The sequence below is a fragment of the Cervus elaphus genome, chromosome 27, assembly GCF_910594005.1.
Source record: "Cervus elaphus chromosome 27, mCerEla1.1, whole genome shotgun sequence".
Taxonomy (NCBI): Eukaryota; Metazoa; Chordata; class Mammalia; order Artiodactyla; family Cervidae; genus Cervus; species Cervus elaphus.
Genome location: NC_057841.1, coordinates 63107184 through 63131087, shown reverse-complemented (window position 1 = coordinate 63131087; position 23904 = coordinate 63107184). Strand labels below are relative to the sequence as shown.

Sequence of the window (23904 nt, the reverse complement as noted above, 5' to 3'; positions counted from 1 at the left end):
AGTTGGACTATAAGGAAAGCTGAGTGCTGAAGAATTGGTGCTTCTGAACTGTGGTGTTGGAAAAGACTCTTGAGAGTCCCTTGGACTGCAAGGAGATCCAACCAGTCCATCTTAAAGGAGATCAGTCCTGGGTATTCATTGGAAGGACCGATGCTGAAGCTGAAACTCCAATATTTTGGCCACCTGATGCGAAGAGCTGACTCATTGGAAAAGACCCTGATGCTGGGAAAGACTGAAGGCGGGAGGGGAAGGGGATGACAGAGGATGAGATGGTTGGATGGCATCACCAACTCAATGTACATGAGATTGGGTAAGCTCTGGGAGTTGGTGATGGACAGGGAAGCCTGGCGTGCTGTGATTCATGGGGTCACAAAGAGTTGGACATGACTGAGCGACTGAAGTAAAGTGAACCTAATTCCATGGTGATAAGAGAACAGAGTGTATGATTTCAATACCTTTAGGCCACGAAATTTTTGCACCTTGTTTTATGTCCCTGGATATGTTCCAGTGTCTCCTGATTTACAGTCTACAGGAACTTGAATAGAATTTGTATAGTGGTGTTGTGTGAAAACCGCTTAATCTTAATTATGCTGAACTGATTCATAGTGCTCATAAGGTCTACTATCTCCTTTCTACTTGTCTATCCATTCTATTAATTTTTGAGAGTTTGATACTGAAACTCCAACTAAAAATCTTAAGTTACCTACCTAAAAAAATAATTGTAGTATATAGTGGAACTATATGTAACTTTGTTCTGTATTTTCCAAGTCTCCTGTAAATGCGTTATGATACTTTCATAATTAAAACAATTTTTTAAAAAATATTAAAAAAAAACAGTGGACATGTATCCATGTTGGGAAGACAGAGTCCTTTTTACACCACATATAACAGGATGTTTGCTGATTTTTTAAAGCATGCCTGCATTAATATTTCAGGTATGACTTTACAATCGATATTGTATTAAATAATCCTCCCCAAGGAGCTATTTCCTCCACAGCATCTACCACTAACATTCGATCCAAATTAAAAACTCTAAAGGGACAGCCTTGGGTGTTGTTTTGGCAAGCAACACTAAGTGCTAAGATGAAGTTTAAAAAACAATACATAAAAAAAAAAAACAAAAACAATACATATATAAGAGCCTGTCTTGGTAGTTCAGTTCAGTTCAGTCACTTAGTCGTGTCCGACTCTTTGAGACCCCATGAATCGCAGCATGCCAGGCCTTCCTGTCCATCACCAACTCCCGGAGTCTATTCAAACTCATGTCCATCGAGCCGGAGATGCCATCCAGCCATCTCATCCTCTGTCGTCCCCTTCTCCTCCTGCCCCCAATCCCTCCCAGCATCAGGGTCTTTTCCAATGAGTCAACTCTTCGCATGAGGTGGCCAAAGTATTGGAGTTTCAGCTTCAACATCAGTCCTTCCAATGAACACCCAGGACTGATCTCCTTTAGGATGGACTGGTTGGATCTCCTTGCAGTCCAAGGGACTCTCAAGAGTCTTCGCCAACACCACAATAACCTTTTATAAATGTTCACAGAATCAGATAAAAAAATTAGAACAAAGATTAACATTTTTCTTGTAGCTAAGATCCAGAAGCATAAACTGAAAATAATTTTCATTTTAAATTAATGACCTAATTCATTTTAAATCAACAATCATTGGAATTTACTTCTCTCTATCCTTCCAACCTGACTGGGGTGAGGGTGGTCACTAAGAATCAGAAACTCAGATATTTCTTTCTGGTGTTGGTTTGTCTCTCTTTCAGATACTTATTATTAAAATGAATCCTCATTTAAACATCAGGATATGGATAATCCTTTCTGTGAATGTTTTGTTTCTCAGTGAGAAGAAAAAGAAACTGTTTCCATAGTAACTCGGAGTGCGACCGAACTGTGCAACTCCCTAAGAGCTCCATGTGAGGAAGCACAGCAGTGGAGAGGGGAAGCTGGAAGCAGAAGCGCCGTGTGACCGGCAGCCTGGGCCACTCCACGCTTCCAGACACACACAATCCCAAAGGGGCCGAGTTCTCACCCTCTTCCTGGCAGTCCCGACCCACGCTCCCAGGAAGTTCGGTCAAAGGAAAAGACACTGCCATAGGACTGTCCTCAACATACAAAGTTTAAAGTGTGTGGCCATATTTTACACAGGGTTCATACCCAAGTAGGGAGTTCTCACTCTTATTCCTTCCATAATGCCTAAACTTTTTAACCAGCCCCTTACAACTCATTTCCCTTTTAAGTCACTAACTATAATAACTTCTAAAAATTTTGAAATGTGTATCTGGTTTTTAAGGTTGGAGAAAAGGAAGACACTGTATCTATCTAAAATCTGCATTTATTAAAATATTTGCCCTCTGTTCCCCTACCTTGACTTTGCAGAAAGAAATCTTTCTCCCCAATGTCTGCCATTCTTAATTACTTCACTCAAAAAGGCTGCTGTCAGAGCCCAGGGCAGACAAAGGAGACATAACAGTCAAATACACTGTAGTGCCCTAGATACAATCTTGGAACAGAAAAATGGCATTAATGGAAAAATTGGTAAAATGTAAATAAAATCAGAGTAATGTACCAACGTCAGGACATCACTTAGTTTTGACATATGGATCATGGTAATATTAGATGTTTGGGAAACTGAAGGAGGACTACATGGAGACTCTCTATATTGTTTTTGCAACTTTTCTGTAAATAGATTATTCCAACACAAAAAGTATAGTTAAAAAAAAAAAATCAACATTTCCATGCAGAAAGAAATTTAAACAGCACCTTGACCAGTTTGGCATTTTATTCTGAACAGAGTGTGGGCCATCGACTCACTGCTTTGAACCCATACAACCACTTAATGTTTAAAGCACAGTATTACATAGTATTTGTCTCCTCACACTGGCAACCACCAGAGTAATTTCAAAACAATGAGACAGATGTACTGGTTGCCTCTTACATCATGTTAATCCTACAAGCATATCTGAAGGAGAAGTGTCATCTTTCCCATTTTCTCTACTAGGGGAAGTGTCCTGTACATTTGGAAGCGTCAGCTGCCTGCGAGATGGGGAGAATCTTCTCAGTCCTATCAGGCTAAACTCTGGCCACAGCTTCTCCAAAAGGAAAAACTAACGTTCCTAAGAATCGCATTATTCACCAGAGAATGCAGTTTGTCCCTGGTAATTCAAGTGTGACCAGTCAGTATTTCAAAATGATTTTCTAAACAATATTCTCTTTTCTCTTAACTGCTTTATAAAGTTATTCCTTTCAAAGTTACTCATTCACTTGACAAATAATTACATCATGCAGCAGTCTGAATCATACTGAACTTGAATGACAAATTGGATTATAAATTCAAAAATATGAAAGCAAATTCCATTTTAATGCTTCTGCACCCTAGGGAGGTTTCATCATTTCATAAACACCCAAAACCAAGGCACAAAGTACTGCCATCTAACCCACTGTACATAATTCTACAAAGGGGACGTAAAAAATACCCTCACACAGAGCACCTGAAATACAACCATTTCTTTATCTGTCACTTTATCATGGGCTCCTGTACACACACACAGACAGGTATTTTTAAGTTAATGTAATCTTATTTAAACAGAGGACTATGAAGTGGTAAAGATAATTAAGACAAAAAAAGAAATGAAATCATTCAAAAGAAGTAAGTTGAAAAGGTGAAAGGGAGATGGTACAAGATTAGACTGCTTATAAGAAGAGATGGTCAGAGGAAAAGGGGAAATTTGTGACAATTTCTGGGTATTCTGTGGTTTTCTAGTTGTCCTACCCTGGGCCAGTCCCTTAAATTTCTCAACTTGTTCCTTCTCTATACCACTAAGATAATAATGACAGTCTACCTACTGAATTCTTTTTTAAGTATAAACAAAAATGGCAAACGAACACACAAGTTTTAAAAAGCTACTTTTCACCAAAGTGAGCTTTTAAAAAGACTAAACACTGCTGACTACTGGCAGTAGTTGGAGGAAAAAGAAGGAAAAAAAGAGTGTATAACTATATTTTGTAAAGCAGAAGCAACTCGAGCCAGCCAGAAGCTGAAAATTCCTGCTTACCTTGGAGACTTGTCGAAGCCACCTTAAATATTCCGTGAATGTATCAAAACATATGTAGTACGTCTGGCTTTGAGGTCCCGAAGAGCTCAATGCTAAACAGTGCTGGTGCTTTTTCACTTCTTCTACCTGTAAAAACAAACAGTGACAAAGGCACATCAGAAAGCAGGACACGGGCACAGCTCACCACCTCCTCCCCGCGCCAGAGAGACGCGCGGCCTTGCACTCACCCGCCTGTGCGCCCTCACTGCTTCAAGCATGCACGTTCCCAAGTCCGACCAGCCAATTTGAATTACAAGGAAACTGAAAAGGGGGTTTTACCTTCATTAGATTTCCCCTCAATAGTGAAATTCTCATCTTCCTGTTTAAGACTGGAACAGGCTACCTTTCTTATCCTTGTATACTCTCAAGGTTCTTACTTCCTCTTAGCAGGACCTGCAGTTAAGATTTTACTTAAGAATTTTTACTGCAGGTGGATTTTCACTTAGGGGACTTTTGTATTGCTCTGAATTACGTGCCTTTTTAAAAAGAGGTCTTCAAGCATGTTAAGTAAGTTTTTTTTTCTTTTAGTTTATTGTGAAATTGAGATTAACCTGAAGTAAAACCCTACCGTGAGAAATTTCAAGTCCCAATAATGCAGCGATACAGTTGAATCAAATTTCTACTCCCAATAAATTCTTCATAAGGAGAAAAGGTCCAAACAATAAAGTAACATGATACTACATAAACACCTATGTTTTACTTAAAGAATGAATGTTTTCCTATATCCCATTTACAAAAATGACCACAAATCAAGTCACAAAGAAAATGCAAAACCATTCACAAAGATCTATATCACACAGACTATGTTCTGGGACCAAAATAAAGTGAAATTAAAAATCAGTAATAAATAAATCAATTAAAAATCAATGTTTAGAAAATTAATATACTTCTAAACAAGTCACAGGTTTAAAAAAAAGAAACCACAGTCAAAATTTAGAAATTCTCAGAATTACACAATTAAAAATATTACATATTGAAATTTATGGACGGTAATAAAAAGCAGGTACACAGAGAAAATTTTATTTTAAATACTCATATTAGAAAAGAAGGCAGAAAATTAATTTAATTGACCATGCATCTAGTAAACTTAGGGAAAAAAGTGAACTCAAGCAGAAGGAAGGTGATAATAAAAAGCAGAAGTTAATGAAATGAAAATCAAATACACAATAGAGAATATTAACAAAGCAAAATAGTAATTCTTTGAAAAGGCTAACAAAATTGAATATCAATTGATATTGATCAATGATATCAATTGAAGAGATATATATTAATAATGAAAAGGAAGACAACATTAAGCAGGGGTTAAAGAGATTATTATAAATACTTTTGTGGCAAGTTTTTTGAAAACTGTATTTTGTTAGTGCTCAGTCACTTCAGTCATGTCTGCTTTGCGACACGGTGGTGGCGGCCTGCCGGGCTCCTCCGTCCGCGGGACGCCCAGGATTCCAGCCCGTGTCTCTGGGGTCTCCTGCACTGACAGGCAGGTTCTTTACCACTAGCGCCACCTGGGAAGTCCAACACCAAGTCAAGAAAAGAAACAGACATAGATAGTTCTATTACCATTAAAAAAAATAGCATTTTTTTAATTATCAAGAAAAGATCAAGACCCTATGATTTTGTAGGTGAGTTTTATTAAAAAATCCAAGAAATAGACCATTGCAAACTAATCCACCAAACAAGAAAAGAAATAGACCCCAGACTATTCTATGAGGCCAGTATAACCCAAAACAGATCACAGAGTAACAGAAAGGAAAATTTAAGGCCAACCTTAGTTATGAATACTTATCTTAAACAAAATGTTGCATCAGAATTCAGCAATATGGAAAAAAATATATCAAGAACAAACGCTGGATTTACCTCAGGAAAGATGGTTTAATGTTATTGGAACTATAAAATCATTAATCACGTTAACAGATTTAAAAAAGTCATATGGTCACCCCCACAGTTGCAGAAAAAGCTTCTGGTAACATTCTCCACCCATTCATCATTCATGATAAAAACTTTTATCAAACTAAGAACACAGATAACTCACTTAAGCCAACAGAAGGTATTTATCTAAGGCAAAAGTCAATGTTAATGATGTGACATCACTCTCTTACTTTTTCTGCTCAATACTGTACTAGAGTGCTGGCCATTACAATAAGACAAAGAAATGTATTGAGGAAGAAAGAAAACTGCCATTATCTGAATATGAAATGATTAGCTACACAGCAAACATGAATAAATCCAGAGACTTTAGAAAAAATAAGAAAATTTAGTAAGGTAAGTGGATATAAGATTAATACTCAAGAATCAACCACATTTCTATACACCAAAAAGAAAATATAATTTTTTAAAAATGCTATTTAAACTAATCTGTATTGACAGAAATCTGTGTTTTTTGGGAATGGGTAGGAAATAGGCAAATTTGGCCTTGAGTACGGAATGAAGCAGGACAAAGGCTAATAGAGTTTTGCCAAGAGAACACACTGGTCATAGCAAACACCCTCTTGCAACAACACAAGAGAAGACTCTACACCTGGACATCACCAGATGGTCAACACCGAAATCAGATTGATTATATTCTTTGCAGCCAAAGATGGAGAAGCTCTATATAGTCAGCAAAAACAAGACCAGGAGCTGACTGTGGCTTAGATCATGAACTCCTTACTGCCAAATTCAGACTTAAACTGAAGAAGGTAGGGATAACTACTAAACCATTCAGGTGTGACCTAAATCAAATCCCTTATGACTATACAGTGGAAGTGAGAAATAGATTTAAGGGACTAGATCTGACAGACAGAGAGCCTGACGAACTATGGACAGAGGGTCGTGACATTGTACAGGAGACAGGGATCAAGACCATCCCCATGGAAAAGAAATGCAAAAAAGCAAAAGGTTGTCTGAGGAGGCCTTACAAATAGCTGTGAAAAGAAGGGAAGCGAAAAGCAAAGGAGAAAAGGAAAGATATTCCCATTTGAATGCAGGGTTCCAAAGAATAGCCAGGAGAGATAAGAAAGCCTTCCTCAGTGATCAATGCAAAGAAATAGAGGAAAACAATAGAATGGGAAAAACTAGAGATCTCTTCAAGAAAATTAGAGATACCAAGGCGACATTTCATGCAAAGATGGGCTCAACAAAGGACAGAAATGGTAGGGACCTAACAGAAGCAGAAGATATTAAAAAGAGGTGGCAAGAATACACAGAAGAATTGTACAAAAAAGATCTTCACGACCCAGATAATCACAATGGTGTGATCACTCACCTAGGGCCAGACATTCTGGAATGTGAAGTCAAGTGGACCTTAGAAAGCATCACTACGAACAAAGCTAGTGGATGTGATGGAATTCCAGTTGAGCTATTTCAAATCCTGAAAGGTGATGCTGTGAAAGTGCTGCACTCAATACGCCAGCAAATTTGGAAAACTCAGCAGTGGCCACAGGACTGGAAAAGGTCAGTTTTCATTCCAATCCCTAAGAAAGACAGTGCCAAAGAATGCTCAAACTACCACACAATTTTGCACTCATCTCACACGCTAGCAAAGTAATGTTCAAAATTCTCCAAGCCAGGCTTCAGCAATACATGAACCAAGAACTTCCAGATGTTCAAGCTGGTTTTAGAAAAGGCAGAGGAACCAGAGATCAAATTGCCAATATCTGCTGGATCATCGAAAAAGCAAGAGAGTTCCAGAAAAACATCTACTTCTGCTTTACTGACTACAACAAAGCCTTTGACTGTGTGGATCACAACCAACTGTGGGAAATTCTGAAAGAGATGGGAATACCAGACCACCTGACCTGCCTCTTGAGAAACCTATATGCAGGTCAGGAAGTAACAGTTAGAACTGGACATGGAACAACAGACTGGTTCCAAATAGGAAAAGGAGTACGTCAAGGCTGTATACTGTCACCCTGCTTATTTAACTTATATGCAGAGTACATCATGAGAAATGCTGGGCTGGATAAAGCACAAGCTGGAATCAAGATTGCTGGGAGTAATATCAACAACCTCAGATATGCAGATGACACCACCCTTATGGCAGAGAATGAAGAGGAACTGAAAAGCCTGTTGATGAAAGAGGAGAGCGAAAAAGTCGGCTTAAAGCTTAACATTCAGAAAACTAAGATCATGGCATCTGGTCCCATCACCTCATGGGAAATAGATGGGGAGACAGTGGAAACAGTGTCAGACTTTATTTTTGGGGGCTCCAAAATCACTGCAGATGGTGATTGCAGCCATGAAATTAAAAGACGCTTACTCCTTGGAAGGAAAGTTATGACCAACCTAGATAGCATATTAAAAAGCAGAGACATTGCTTTGCCAACAAAGGTCTGTCTGGTCAAGGCTATGATTTTTCCAGTGGTCATGTATGGATGTGAGAGTTGGACTGTGAAGAAAGCTAAGGGCCGAAAAATTGATGCTTTTGAACTGTGGTGTTGGAGAAGACTCTTGAGAGTCCCTTGGACTGCAAGGAGATCCAACCAGTCCATCCGAAAGGTGGTCAGTCCTGAGTGTTCATTGGAAGGACTGATGCTGAAGCTGAAACTCCAGTACTTTGGCCACCTCATGCAACTCATTGGAAAAGACCCTGATGCTGGGAGGGATTGGGGGCAGGAGAAGAAGGGGGCGACAGAGGATGAGATGGCTAGATGGCATCACTGACTTGATGGGCATGAGTTTGAGTAGACTCCGGGAGTTCTTGATGGACAGGGAAGCCTGGCGTGCTGCAATTCATAGGGTCGCAAAGAATCAGACACTACTGAGTGACTGAACTGAACTGAGGAACGAGCAGAAAAGCAGGACAGAAGGGTACAATGGAGCATGTTTTTGTTATCAAAATGTACAGTATGTTGTATATCAGTTACACCTTAATAAAGTGTGGCGAAGATGGAGAGAAAGAGGAACACTTGTATACCAATGTGAGTATGAAATGGTGCAACAACCTTGTAAACAGCTGGAGATCATCTTGTAAGAGTAAATGCGCATATATGCCCTACAGCCCAGCGACTGCATTCTTAAAGAGCAGTATATCTCAAGGTAGACATCACAGAAATTTTGGGTTGAATAGTTTTTTGTGTACATTGTGCAGGACTGTCTAATACTTTTGCATGACATTTCACTTTGAGTCCCTGCACTTTAAATGCCAATAGTGTCCCCTTGCAGCAAAAGATACTGGTATTAACCAAGCACACCATCTACTTTTCCCAGAATCTTTGCAATTCAGGTGGACGCATGCAACTAGTTCTGGTCAATGAGCCAGGGGCAGAAGCTCCATGTGTCACTTCTACAACAAGGGCCAGTGAATGACTCTACAGTTACCTCTTCCCCTGCCTAAGCAGCAAAGGAAGCCACATGTTACAATATTGTAAGAGACAGGGCCTCCATCAGGCTGAGTCCCCACATAATTATTTGAAAAAAGAAATCTCCACCAACGCACACTGGACAAATAGTGTGAGTGATAAATAACTGTTAGGCATTCAGATCTGGGCGTTTTGTGACCACAGCATAACTAAGCTTACGTCAACTGACTATCCATTCATTTGACAATCAAAACACTTGCATATATTATCAAATGTCCCTTCAGGCACAGCAACAAGAGTTAAGAACTGCTGCTCTAGAAAAACTACTGGTGTACCAGGAGGCCTATCAAAATAAGACTGTCCCAGGAGAATTCTTCATAACAAACTAGAAGCAACTCAAATGTCCATCAACAAGAAAACAACTTGAGAAATTCTGGAAACCTGGAACACGTACAGAGTGTAACATTATAGAGAAAGAAAAACGATACACAGCAAGCAACATGGACTCTTACTATGAGGCATAATATTTAGTGAAAAATTCAATCACAGGAAACTACAGACAGGATGATCGCAGTTTTAAAGGTCAAAATAAAGTCATATGATAACATTTATTTCAAAAAAGAAAGAAAATAATGAATACCTATCCTAGGACAGTAGCTTTCTCTAGGTTAGGAGAAGGTAATGTGACAGGTAAAAAGAGAACTCCAGCAGAAACACTAGTCTTGACACTGCTGTGGTTTCTAAACTGAGTAATAAGTTACACTTACTCAACTTATTATGCTTCATGGCTTGACAAATACTATCTCAAGGATTAGTTTAAATAAGTTATCTAAATCTTATGTTAAATTTTAAAGGAGAAATTAAATACAATAACTGCACAATGAACAAAAATTTATTAAATGTTTTTCAACAATGAAGCTTTAATAAAACTTTATTTAACTTCATATTTGAATTCGACATTTGAAAATGTAAACTAATGATCATGCTCAAGTATTGTGTCAAGTTTCACTATTACAGCAATTACAGCTGGATTATGACCCATCTATCTCACACCCCATTTCTAGCTCTTATATAAATTAAACAAAACAAAAATTCCTTCCATTCTCTCTCAGTTTTTTAACAACAGAACAGAATGAGAAAAGGAACACAGATTAAAGAAAACTCAGACTGCAGAGAGTGAATTATTTTTTCCTAACTTGGTTAACAGGTTTTAAAAGGCTCAATTTCTCAATATACTCCCCTTATTTTTAAAGGCATAGCACAAAACAGGTTTTACAAGGTTTGTCTGTGAGAAAAAGAAGCTATTAACTTACTTTCAATTCACTCAATGGTAGAAGTGCATCCAGTAACATGCCTGGGAAACAGAACAAGTCTCTAGCTCTGAAAGAAAATGCTAATTACAACTGGATCCTCTGACCTTACATGAATACCACTGCTTTCCTGCGGCTGCTTCTCAGAGCACAGTCATCTTTCTGACCATCTTCTTCAGATGTCAAGAGATTTTTCGCTCTTCGAGTTCTACCGTAACTGCTACCTCCTACGTTACAAGCCCCCTGATTCGCCCCACAGAACGGAATCTCCCCTTCCACTATCTCCCACACTACGTTCTCGCACCTCTGCGGAGCACATATTGTAGTGTCCATCCTTCACTTCCAGATAGTAATTATAAGCTATTCAAAGGCAGAGATGGTGACTTACCCATCTTGGTATTTCTGGGACACCAAGCAAAGTGGCTTCCCTATAGAGGGTATTTAATAAATAGTTATATTAAATTTGCCTCTGCAAATGCCCAACATCATAGAGAAGTAAGAAACACACTGTTGACCTATCAGGGCATCAAATGTTAAACATGCATTTTAAATGATGAGTTATGGAAGTAACGATGATTAAGTTTTCAGTAATTCATCCATCCAAAGAACAAGATCTTCAGTAGTAAATTGCCACTAATTCAATGCTCAGACAGAAGTTAAGCCAAGGTTTCAAAATGGACAAATGAAACAGACCTAAACATACCTCACAGACTAGCCAAATCTATTTTTTTTTTCCAAATCTATTTTTTAACAATCAAGTATTAGAATTAAGGCTAGAATAGATAATAGTAGAGGGGGGAAAACTTACATGGGCTATTTACGCATAAAGAAAGAACAACTTAAACTTATGCATGAACTTGTTACCTAACAGTTGAACAAAAAAACCATTTACTACTGTACACATCTGGTCTTTTCTTTCCTTCTTGATTTCTAATCCCTGGAATCAATAAATCAAACATTTGCCAATTAAAAGAAATCACTTTAACCAAGTAAATTACTTTATATTTAGTTTATAGTCCTCTCATTTTAATTTCCATGCCATGCCCTGCCTCCCTTCCCATGCCTGTTCAGGGGAAAATGGTAATGAAAAAAAAATTTTAATGCTTTTTAAAAAATTACTTTTTTTTTTTCCCGGCTATGCCGGGTCTTCACTGCTGCGTGTGGAGAGTAGGGGCCACTCCTCACTGCAGCGCCCAGGCTTCCTCTCACCTGGCGCCTCTCGTGGGGAACAGGCTCTGAGCTCGCAGGCTTCAGCAGCGGTGACTCTGGAGCACAGGCTCACACGGGCCTGGCTGCTCTGTGGCACGAGGGATCATCCTGGACCAGGGATTGAACCCACGTCTCTTGCACTGGCAGCCAGATTCCTCACTAGTCAGTCACCACAGGAGCCCAAGAAAACAATTCTTAATATGGTCCTGATTTCCAAAAACCTGTTTTTTCATCCAAATTTGCCTTTCCCTTTATTAACAGGTTGTCGTATCATTTAAAAATCAGGAAATACTGACATATAATTATGGTAATGATACCCTTACCAATGCTTGGGGTTTACAAATAAATCTGGCAAAGACAAGAATAGAACATCTTCCAACGCAACCTCTTTCTTTCTATTTTGTAAATGATAGAAATAAAATAGCTAACGTCCAAAGGAAAGCAGTCAGTATGTTGGAAGTATCTATCAGCTGCATCATGGGTTTTCTTGAAATGAGACGTATTTCAGGTTCAAAAATCATGACTAGCTATACTGATAAAACTAAGCATGCTAACCCAACAGGTCACAAAACACAAGCACAGAGGGAAGGCAAAGCAGAATGAAAGATTCCTGCTGAAGAGTCTAACCTTCGATAAGCACGCCTGAATGATCCTAAAGTCAAGGGACCTGGGGATCACTATACTACACTACAAAATATGTTATCACAATATCAAAAGATATCTTCTCATAAATAATTGATCACCGATAGTCTGAAATATAACAGTGAAATTCCAGTTGCTCTATTTTCAGTCTCATAACTATGATGCATGTGAAAGTAAGTGAAAAAGTGAAAGTGTTAGTCACTCAGCATGTCCAAGTCTGTGACCCCATGAACTGTAGCCCACCAGGCTCCTCTGTCCACAGAATTCTCCAGGCAAGCATACTGGAGTGGGTAGTCATTCCCTTCTCCAGGGGATCTTCCTGACCCAGGGATTGACCCCGGGTCTCCCACACTGCCGGCAGATCCTTTACGGTCTGAGCCACCAGGGAGGCCCCAAGATACATAAACTAATGAAGCAAGCATCACCAAGGCGTCACGTGAGCCAATGGCCATGATATATTCCAAACTCCACCAACCCAGCATGCCCGCGGCAGAGGCACGACAGGAAGGGTGAGTCAAAACCCACTGCCCCTTCCTACAGCATGGTTCAGAGCAAAGCTCCTTAGGAGGCTGCAAAGTCTGTCGGTGTCTGGTTTGTTTTCCACTTACTTTACCACCGATGAGCGGCAGCACGTGCATCTTTCCGGCCACGCTGTCTTTCACAGATGACACGATGAGGCAGGTCCCACACAGGATGACTTGGCGTCTGGTCCATCGGTTCACTGGCAAGTGCATTTTGCCTTTCCGGACATTGTACATTCCTGAGAGCTGAATCCGCTCAGAGCTTCCGGTACTGTGAGGTTTGCCTACAAGCACAAGCAAACTGTTTAGTCTTAAAGAAATGGGTGTCTTGCTTCTCATCAGCATATCAGCATAAATTACGTGAACAACAGAAAAGAATTATATTAAAACCATCTAAATGATAACTGAGGATCTAATTTACAATTAAGAGAATCTGAAACCAGCAGTATTACAACCATGATAAAGAACTACTGTATCTACCTCCATGTGGGATTTTACTATAAGTGAAGAACTTTTGCCTTAAAACCCTAAGGAAAAAGCCATTTTAACTCATCTGCTATAAACCCAAGTTTTATTTTCTGCTTTCCTTCACAATTTCACTTTACATTTAAAAAACAAATGACTTCAAGATTTTCATGAATGAGAGAGTTAATTTAAGTACACTAAGAAGAAAATATTATATAGACTGATATAGAAAGATAGCATTAAAGAGCTGGCATTTAATGAAACTAACCAGTTTTATGTGATTACCCAGATATTCTTTCTCCTACGGATAGTCAGTGTACATTGATTATCAAGGAGATTAAAAATGAATGACTTTTCTAGTAAGAAAATGCTACTCTATAAACATAGCTAAGTCCTCACAGATAATTAATGGCAGTCTAAGAAAGATGGTGTGCTGCAGTGCCTGTCAATCAGGGAGGGAGGCGGACAAAGCAGCCCTGAGAGGCAGACGGAACTGAGACGGACCTGAGGAGCCTCATTTCCCAGATGGAGTAAACTTGGAAGAATGACCTTCAGACAAGTCCCACCAACTGAATGGGAGAATTACTAGACGACTAAGTGACGGAGTTGTATAAACGAGAAGGAAAATATTTCCCAGTACTAGACATTGACTATTTATCACAGAGAGCGGAAGACCACGCTCACAAACTGATGAGGTGCACGCATCCCTGAGCAGGTCCCGAGCCAGAAGTGTCTTATTTATTTGGAAGTTTGCTGTAGTTGCCAAGGGCTAGCAGAAGAAACAAATTCAAGAGAAACTGTATTCTTATGAATATTAAAAACTAAAGTAAATGCCAAGTGTTTTGGTAGATGTCAAATATCTACTGGAGAAGAAAAAAGGAAGAGCAGCAATACCAAAGATAGGTCTCAAGAAAATCCACCAACTGTCTGAGCCCTCCCAATACAAACCTGGAGTAACAGGCAACTTTGCCTTGGAGTATAGAATGAAGCAGGGCAAAGGCTAATAAGAATTTTGCCAAGAGAACGCACTGGTCATAGCAAACACCCTCTTCCAACAACACAGGAGAAGACTCTACACATGGACATCACCAAATGGTCAACACCAAAATGAGACTGATGATATTCTTTGCAGCCAAAGATGGAGAAGCTCTATACAGTCAGCAAAAACAAGACCAGGAGCTGACTGTGGCTCAGATCATGAACTCCTTGTTGCCAAATTCAGACTTAAATTGAAGAAAGCAGGGAAAACCACTAGACCATTCAGGTATGACCTAAATCAAATCCTTTATGATTATACAGTGGAAGTGAGAAATAGATTCAAGGAATTAGATCTGATAGATAAGAGTGCCTGATGAACTATGGGGGGAGATTCCTAACACTGTACAGGAGACAGGGATCAAGACCATCCCCAAGAAAAAGAAATGCAAAAAAGGCAAAATGGTTGTCTGAGGAGGCCTTACAAATAGCTGTGAAAAGAGGCAAAGGAGAAAAGGAAAGATATACCCATTTGAATGCAGAGTTCCAAAGTATAGCAAGGAGAGATAAGAAAGCCTTCCTCAGTGATCAATGCAAAGAAATAGAGGAAAACAATAGAATGGGAAAGACTAGAGATCTCTTCAAGAAAATTAGAGATACCAAGGGAACATTTCACGCAAAGATGGGCACAATAAAGAACAGAAATGGTATGGACCTAAGAGAAGCAGAAGATATTAAGAACAGGTGGCAAGAGTACACAGAAGAACTGTACAAAAAAGATCTTCACGACCCAGATAATCACGATGGCGTGATCACTCACCTAGAGCCAGACATGCTGGAATGTGAGGTCAAGAGGGCCTTAGGAGGCACAACTAAGAACAAAGCTAGTGGAGGTGATGGAATTCCAGTTGAGCTATTTCAAATCCTAAAAGATGATGCTGTGAAAGTGATACACTCAATATGTCAGCAAATTTGGAAAACTCTGCAATGGCCACAGGACTGGGAAAGGTCAATTTTCATTCCAAACCCAAAGAAAGGCAATGCCAAAGAATGTTCAAACTACTGCACAATTGCACTCATCTCACACGCTAACAAAGTAATGTTCAAAATTCTCCAAGCCAGGCTTCAACACTACGTGAACCATGCACTTCCAGATGTTCAAGGTGGTTTCAGAAAAGGCACAGGAACCAGAGATCAATTTGCCAACATCGAAAAAGCAAGAGAGTTCCAGAAAAACATCTACTTCTGCTTTACTGACTACAACAAAGCCTTTGACTGTGTGGATCACAACAAACTGTGGAAAATTCTTCAAGAGATGGGAATACCAGACCACCTGACCTGCCTCCTGAGAAATCTGTATGCAGGTCAGGAAGTGACAGTTAGACCTGGACATGGAACAACAGACTGGTTCCAAATCGGGAAAGGAGTACATCAAGGCTGTATATTGTCACCCTGCTTATTTAACTTATACGCAGAATACATCATGAGAAACGCTGAGCTGGATGAAGCACAAGCTGGAATCAATACTGCTGGGAGAAATATCAATAACCTCAGATATGCAGATGACACTACCCTTATGGCAGAAAGAGAAGAGGAACTAAAGAGCCTCTTGATGAAAGTGAAAGAAGAGAGTGAAAAAGTTGGCTTAAAGCTCAACATTTAGAAAACTAAGATCATGGCATCTGGTCCCATCACTTCATGGCAAATAGATGGAGCAACAGTGGAAACAGTGACAGATTTTATTTTCTTGGGCTCCAAAATCACTGCAGATGAAATTAATTTCATGACTGCAGCCATGAAATTAAAAGATGCTTGCTCCTTGGAAGAAAAGTTATGACCAACCTAGATAGCATATTGAAAAGCAGAGACATTACTTTGCCAACAAAGGTCCGTCTAGTCAAAGCTATGGTTTTTCCAGTAGTCATGTATGGATGTGAGAGTTGGACTATAAAGAAAGCTGAGCACTGAAGAATTGATGCTTTTGAACTCTGGTGTTGGAGAATTCTCTTGAAAGTCCCGTGGACTGCAAGGAGATCCAACCAGTCCATCCTAAAGGAAATCAGTCCTGAGTGTTCATTGGAAGGACTGATGCTGAAGCACCAATCCTTTGGCCACCTGATGCGAAGAACTGACTCACTGGAAAAGACCCTGATGCTGGGAAAGACTGAAGGCAGGAGGAGAAGGGGACGACAGAGGATGAGATGGTTGGATGGCATCACTGACTGACTGGATGGACATGAGTTTGAGTAAACTCCAGGAGTTCGTGATGGACAGGGAAGCCTGGCATCCTGCAGTCCATGGGGTCTCAAAGGGTCAGACACAACTGAGCGACTGAACTGAATACATACCTTTCGGCAGAATGCTTGCAAATAACAAAACCAGAAGGTTTGGATTTCACTTCCTCTTTCTCCCAGTATATCAGAGTGCTTTATAAAAAAATACTGTACACTACATGAATTTGCTGGCAATGAAAGAGAATGAAGTCTAAAAGTGGTTCAGCTTTTTGAATTCTGGCCTAGTAAACAACTACACAGCTAGCATCCTCCATGGAGAGCTCCACTGAGTTGCCTGTCTACCCAGTGCTAACATTCCCACAATGGGATAGGAAGCCAAGGAGACTTCAAACTAGATGTGACTTGACAGAGCCTGCCTGTGGTGGGTCTGACCACAGCCACCTACTTGCCCCAATCTGCTGAGTCCACTGACCCTCAGACAGAAAGACGCACAGGTTCCCAGTCTCAGTGTTCCTTTACATTGCAGTCTCCTCACAAGAGAAGGGGGACAGAAGAAGAGATTCAGCAGAAATGGAAAGGTATGTGCAAGGCTAAAAATAATAGACAACAGGCAACTGGATTTCCCAAATCCGATTTCCATGACTGTAATACACTAACATTCTCTAACCAGGGATCTGATCTAAATACTTACACACACACACACGAATACAAAGAAGCAGGCATTTTGCTGAGCCATCTGAGTGTGGATTCAAGGACATTTCTTAACCTGTCACAGGTATATAGACCTATGAGTAATTACACTGAGGAAAAAGACCACAGCGGTACACAAGGAGCAGTCCTTCAATTCTCCAACTCCACAAAAATCCTAAGAAAAGCCCCAGAGCAAACAGAGAGGACTAGAAAGTCCCCGAGAGAGAGGACGAAGGCTGGAAGCGGCACGTAAGAGAAAAGCATGGGGTGTCAACAGAGACTGGCTTTTTATTCCCCATTAGAAAAATCCCCCAGGGGCCTGAATGGTCCTGGAACCTAGCAAGTTTAGTCTGTCCCAGGAAAGCCTTAAATATCCCAGTCTGAATCAAGTCCCTCTTATCTATTGTGAATTTAAATATCCTTGTTGACTGCTCTCCCCTGCTCAGGTGTCCCCAGCTCAGACACACCCTCAGAACGAGGCTGTGTGTCAACTGGGCTCTGGGGAACACAGACAGGAATGAGTGAGCGACAGCAAGGCACACCCCGGGGCACAGCCCTTTGCATCAGACTTCCTTATTCTATGACGCAAGAAATTATTTTAGCTCTGTCAATCCTGAAACTTCTCAACTCAGAGGCATTCAAATTGTCCTATGCTCTAATAAATATTCACATCACACAAGGACCCAATGTCCATCAATTTAAAGTTGAATCCATTGTTACAACTCTTCCTTTAGAAATATCCTACAGATTTAAGGCATCTCTTACATGATCTGGGAGGAAAGATGGACAAGAGAACAGGGTCTCAAGCTGAGAGAGAAACCTGACCACAACAGAATGATTTAAAACATCTTTTTCCTCTCCGATCATTGGACACTGGCAATTTGATAAGATGTGACATATACACACCTATAAACGAGCTAAAGAATGAGTGCGCTCATCACCGTGACAGTGATCGAATTTCTCAGTGTAGACTTCTGGACCTGGTGTCTTATTTTTTCTGGTCTTTGTTTTTTGCAGGGAACAGGTATTTAACTTCGATTTTTACTTTTTACTAGAGTTTGGGCTTGGGATTCTCTGGTGGCTCAGAGGTTAAAGCGTCTGCCCACAATGCGGGAGAACTGGGTTCAATCCCTGGGTCGGGAAGATCCCCTGGAGAAGGAACTGGCAACCCACTCCAGTATTCTTGCCTGGAGAATACCATGGATGCAGGAGCCTGGTGGGCTACAGTCCACGGGGTTGCAAAGAGTCAGACACGACTGAGTGACTTCACTTTCAGAGTTTGGGCTATGCTATTCCATTATTTAGTTATTCTTGAGTTAGCTTTGGTAGTCTGACCTTTAGAAGTTTGCTCATTTCATTTTTCATATAGTTGACAAAGTTGTCCAGAATACTTCCTTATTATACTTTTAATATTAATAAAAATTTGTAGTTATCAGCTATCTCATTCCTGATACTGGTAACATAACTTTTCCCCTCTCCTGTAAGTAAGCTCGTTTGCATTTAAGCTATCACATATAAGCCATATCCTATGATATCTGTCCTCCTCTGCCTGGTTTACTTCTCCTAGTCTGATCAGCTTTAGGTCCGTCCAGGTGACTACAAATGGCATTATCTCCTTCTATTTATGGCTGAGTAATACTCCATTGGTATACACACACCACATCATCTTTATTCATCTGTTGATGGACATTTGGGTTGCTTACATGTCTTGGCTATTGTAAACAGTTCTGCAATGAACACTGGGGTGCAAGTATCTTTTCGAATTATGGTTTTCTCTGGATATATGCCCAGGAGTGGGACTGCAGGATTCTATGGTAATGCTATTTTTAGCTTTTTAAAGAACCTCCATACTATTCTTCTTAGTGGTTCCACCAATTCACATTCCCATCAACAGTGTAGCAGAGTTCCTTTTTTCCCACAGCCTTTCCAGCATTTACTACTTGTGGAATTTCTGATGATGGCCATTCTGACCAGAGTGAGGTGATACTTCACTGTAGTTTTGATTTGCACTTTTCTAACAAGTATTAATGTTTGGCATTCGCTCATGTGCCTGTTGGCCACCTGTATGCCTTCTTTGGAGAAATGTCTATTTAGGTCTTCTGCCCATACTGAGTCGTATAAGCTGTGTGTAATTTTGGAAATTAATTCCTTTCAGTCCACACTGCTTGCAAATATTTTCTCCCATTCTGCAGGTTGCCATTTTGCTTTGTTTCTGGTTTCCTTCTCTGTGCAAAAAGCTTTTGTGATTAATTAGGCCCCATTTGTTAATTTTTGTTTTTACTTCCATTACTCTAGGAGACAAACTTTTCTTTATCAATCTGATTAGATTACCAGTTATATTAAACATCACAAAGAACCAGGTTTTGGTTTCATTCTCTATTGTTTTTCTGTTGACGGTTTCATTTATTTCTGTTCTTATGATTCTTTTTTCTCTTAGTAATTTTAGGATTAATTTTTACTTATTTTCTATTTTCTTAATATGGAAGCTGAGGTCACTTTTCCTTTCCTTAATACACATTTAAATGCTACAAACTTCCGTCTAAGTACTGCTTTAGCTGCATTCCACAAATTCTGGCTAACTGTGGTTTCAAGTTCACTAATCTTTTCTCCCCCCCCCCTTTATTTATTTATTTATTTTTCCAGTGGGTTTTGTCATACATTGATATGAATCAGCCATAGATTTACACGTATTCCCCATCCCGATCCCCCCTCCCCCCTCCCTCTCCACCCGATTCCTCTGGGTCTTCCCAGTGCACCAGGCCGGAGCACTTGTCTCATGCATCCCACCTGGGCTGGTGATCTGTTTCACCATAGATAATATAATCTTTTCTTTTGCAGTGTTTTATCTACTGTTAATTCTATCCAGTGTACTTTTCACCTCTAAGTTCAATTTGGGTATATGTGGGCACACATACTTACATACACACACACGCATGTATCTTCCATGTCACTCCTATCTGCTTTATCTTCATGAATATATGAAACATAATTATAATGGCTGCTTAAATGTACCTGTCAACTAATTCTATCATTTGTATCATTTCTGTGTCAGCTTTATTGTTTTCTCTTATGGGTGATATTTTCCTGCTTCTTTGCACACGAGGTCATTTTTGTTTGTAAGCTAGTCATTATGAATTTTATCTTGTTGAAAACTGGATATTCTTATATCTTTATCAATATGATGGAGTTTTGTTCTGGGACACAATTAAGTTTGTTGAAAACAATGTGGTTCTTACAAGGCTTGCTTTCTGGGATTTGTCGTATTAGACCTGAGCCACCTTAAGTCTAGATTTATAATGACAGTACTAGCAAGCAATGCTGTTAACTGATACCTTCTAAATTGTAAGGTTTTCACTAGACCTGGCCCTGAGTGAGCGTCGGGGTTTAGTCCTTCCACTCTTCTTCAGCGGTTTCTTAGCCCCAGCCTCACACACGATGGATCAGCATGAAGCTGAAGGGCGGTGACGACTCCCTGCACATCTCCGGGACTCTCTGAGTGGCTCTTTTCCCTCCAGCACCTTACTCTTTATATTCAAACTATTCAGTCTCAAAGGACTCCCAGCTGTCTCCCGAACGCAGGGTCAATACCAGGCTCTGCCTGGGCGCCTCCTCCTTGCAGCTGAAGCCTGGACACCCTCCCGCCGTCAGGGAAGAGGGCACCTTTGTAGGCCTGTTTTAATCCGCTTTGCTTCTCAATTGTGTGTGTTGTGGGGTTTTGTGTCCTGTGCTGCCTGATGCCCAGTGTCTGAAAGCCGATTCATGTATTTCACCTGGTTTTTAGTTGCTCATTTCTTTTAGGTTCAAAAGTAAATGCAGTCTCTGTTACTCTGTGTTGGCTGGAATGAAGTGCCACATAGTTAAATTTAACTCTCTCAAACACCTACCATTCACTTTCATAGATTATAAAAGTATGTTTAACATATTTTCTTTAAGGTGTGGATTCTCAATATATTACTATATTCAGAAATTCAGAGAATACTGTGGGACCAATGGACGAGAACAGCTATCTGCTCTTGTCTAAAAATACCTCCAAGCTTCAGCATTACCACAGTCTTTGGCTCTTCTTTTCCAATGACCGACAGTAATGAGTAGATAAAGAACTTCTCATTTATTACCTTACTTTACAATCAATCCTAAAACAAAAGGCTGAAAGCTAACTTTCTACCCTTCTTCAAAGTAAAGGACTAAACTTTGTCGTAAGTCTTTTCCTCCACTCAGAGGTCCTCCTTGACTTCAGTATTTAAAAGTATTAACCTAAGTAGTCTGGCCTTCCGAACCGTTCACTCCTGGTTAGGCGGGGTGTCATTATACGACCTTTGAGAAACAAATGTGAAGAGAAGAATCTCTCTGCACTGTCACAAACGTGAGCGCTCAGCTGCGGCGGGCAGGGGCGACCCTGCAGCTGCAGCGTGGGGACGCCGCGTGCTCAGGGGAGCATGGGCTCAGGAGCTCCGGCTCGGGGCACAGCCGCCCCCCAGCACATGGCATCTTCCCAGACCAGGGGTCCAACGCATGTCCCTCGCATTAGCAAACAGATTCCCAACCTCTGGACTACCAGGTGAGTCCAGTAGGGAATTCTGTTAAATAAATAAACAAACATGATTAGACGAGAAGTACTTACAGAAAACGAACCTCAGTCTAGCTAGCGCAACATTGCCTTCAATCGTGTCCGACTCTTTGCTACCTCATGGACTATAGCCCACCAGGCTCCTCTGCCCATGTGATTCTCCAGGCAAGAAGACTGGAGTGAGTTGCCATTTTCTCCTCCAGGGAATCTTCCTGACCCAGGGATCAAACCCGTGTCTCTTATGTCTCTTTCCCACTAGTGCCACCTGGGAAGCCCAACAGTCTGTTCTGCTACAATATGTTTTATTAACATTGATTAACTCACATGTGGGCTTCCCAGGAGGCGCTACGGGGAAAACTCCACCTGCCCACGCAGGAGACACCGGAGACGTGGGCTGGATCCCTGGGTCGGGGAGACCCCTGGCAACCCACTCCAGCATTCTTGCCTGGAAAGCCCATGGACAGGGAAGCCCGGACTGGCAGGCTACAGTCCATGGGGTCACAATCAATCAGACATGACTTAGCAACTAAACAACAGCTCACATAGAGGGGAATGAAGTCAGCGTGGTACGTAAAGCATTGGTCCACAAGGATTTACTGTAGGCAAGGGGAGCCAGAATACTGGGAGTGGAATTATAACTTTCAAAAACAGAGGAAAAAGCCAACAGCAAATTCAGTCTCAATGCCCACAAGCCAACATTTCTACTCTTACGCTACTGTGCATTTTTAATATTCCCTAAGGTAACTCAACTTCCAGACACAGTCAGCAACCAGTCTAGACTGTCCAGGTTATCTCCTGAGATATCCATTATTATTTCCGTTATTATTCTGGTTATAAAGATGCTTCGACTGAAAGTCCTACCTCTCTCGAGTTCTATTTTCCTATAAACCCATTTAATTTTCAACTCTGGAAAACATGAGAAGTTTCAGGAACAGATAGAGCAGTGGAAACACCTCCTTTAACTAGAAGACCGCTGAACACCATAGAAATTACTGCAAATTTGGTTTTTGCCAATTACTCGTCTTTGCCAAATATTAACATATCCCAGCGCCTATCATCGTGGTAGTTTAAAAATATGTCCACCAATCTTTAAAAATTCTCCCCCCGATCAAAGGCGGAGCCCAATCCCATTCCCTCTGCTGTGGGCTGTACTCAGGGGCTCGCTTCTAACAAACAGAATGTAGCCAACTCAATGGCTGCTGAGACTTCTGAAAAGTGAAAAAGTCAAAGTGTTAGTCTCCCAGGCATGTCCAACTCTTTTGCAACCCTATGGACTATAGTCCATGGAATTTTCCAGGCAAGAATTCTGGAGTGGGTTGCCATTTCTCTTCCAGGGGATCTTCCGACCCAGGGATTGAACCTGGGTCTCCTACATTGCAGGCAGATTCTTCATCGTCTGAGCCACTGGTGATTTCTGAAACCAGGTCATAGAAGGCACACAGCTCCCACCCCACCTCCTCCAGCATCTCTCTCTCTGAAGAAGCTGCCGTGTCATGAGGACACTCAAGGGGCCCCACGAGAAAGCCAACCAGCTGGGGAACTAGCCCTTCCCGCCAGCAGCCAGCAAGGAGCTGTGGCCACCGCTGCAGCCACATGAGCAAGCCATCCTGGGAAGAGCCTCCAGTCCTGGTCAAGCTCAGAGAACTCTGCCCCCAGGACACCTTGGCTGCAGTCTTCACAATAATGTGGCCAGCATGGGACAGCTGAGCCACTCCAGAATTCCTGACTCAAATCACAGGGCCATAAATGTGTGCTGTTTTAAGCCACTGAGTTTTGAGGCAATAACTAATACAACTTTACTGTGCTAGCTTCACTTAGTTATATTTACCTGAACATAGTGAAACATTAATAGCCTACATTTCCCTAAAATAATCTACAAAAATATTTACAGAACGTCTTGTAACTTAGTGGAGCTTC

The 23904-nt window shown here is 40.8% G+C and overlaps 1 protein-coding gene and 1 long non-coding RNA gene across 3 annotated transcripts in view; one reads left to right on the top strand and one right to left on the bottom strand.

Moving 5' to 3' along the window:
• Nucleotides 1-23904, bottom strand: part of PHLPP1 (PH domain and leucine rich repeat protein phosphatase 1) — a 213860-nt gene that overhangs the window by 95227 nt on the left and 94729 nt on the right. For both annotated transcript variants that reach the window (XM_043889552.1, XM_043889551.1), the window contains exons 2-3: nucleotides 13144-13340; nucleotides 4057-4182 (exon numbers count right to left, since the gene is read on the bottom strand). In XM_043889552.1, coding sequence (XP_043745487.1) covers nucleotides 4057-4182; nucleotides 13144-13340 — 323 coding nt within the window. The remainder of the gene's footprint in view (nucleotides 1-4056; nucleotides 4183-13143; nucleotides 13341-23904) is intronic.
• On the top strand, nucleotides 578-23064 carry LOC122684967. Its single transcript, XR_006338201.1, has 3 exons — nucleotides 578-698; nucleotides 4896-4900; nucleotides 23054-23064. It is a non-coding gene; the product is annotated as an uncharacterized LOC122684967 (long non-coding RNA).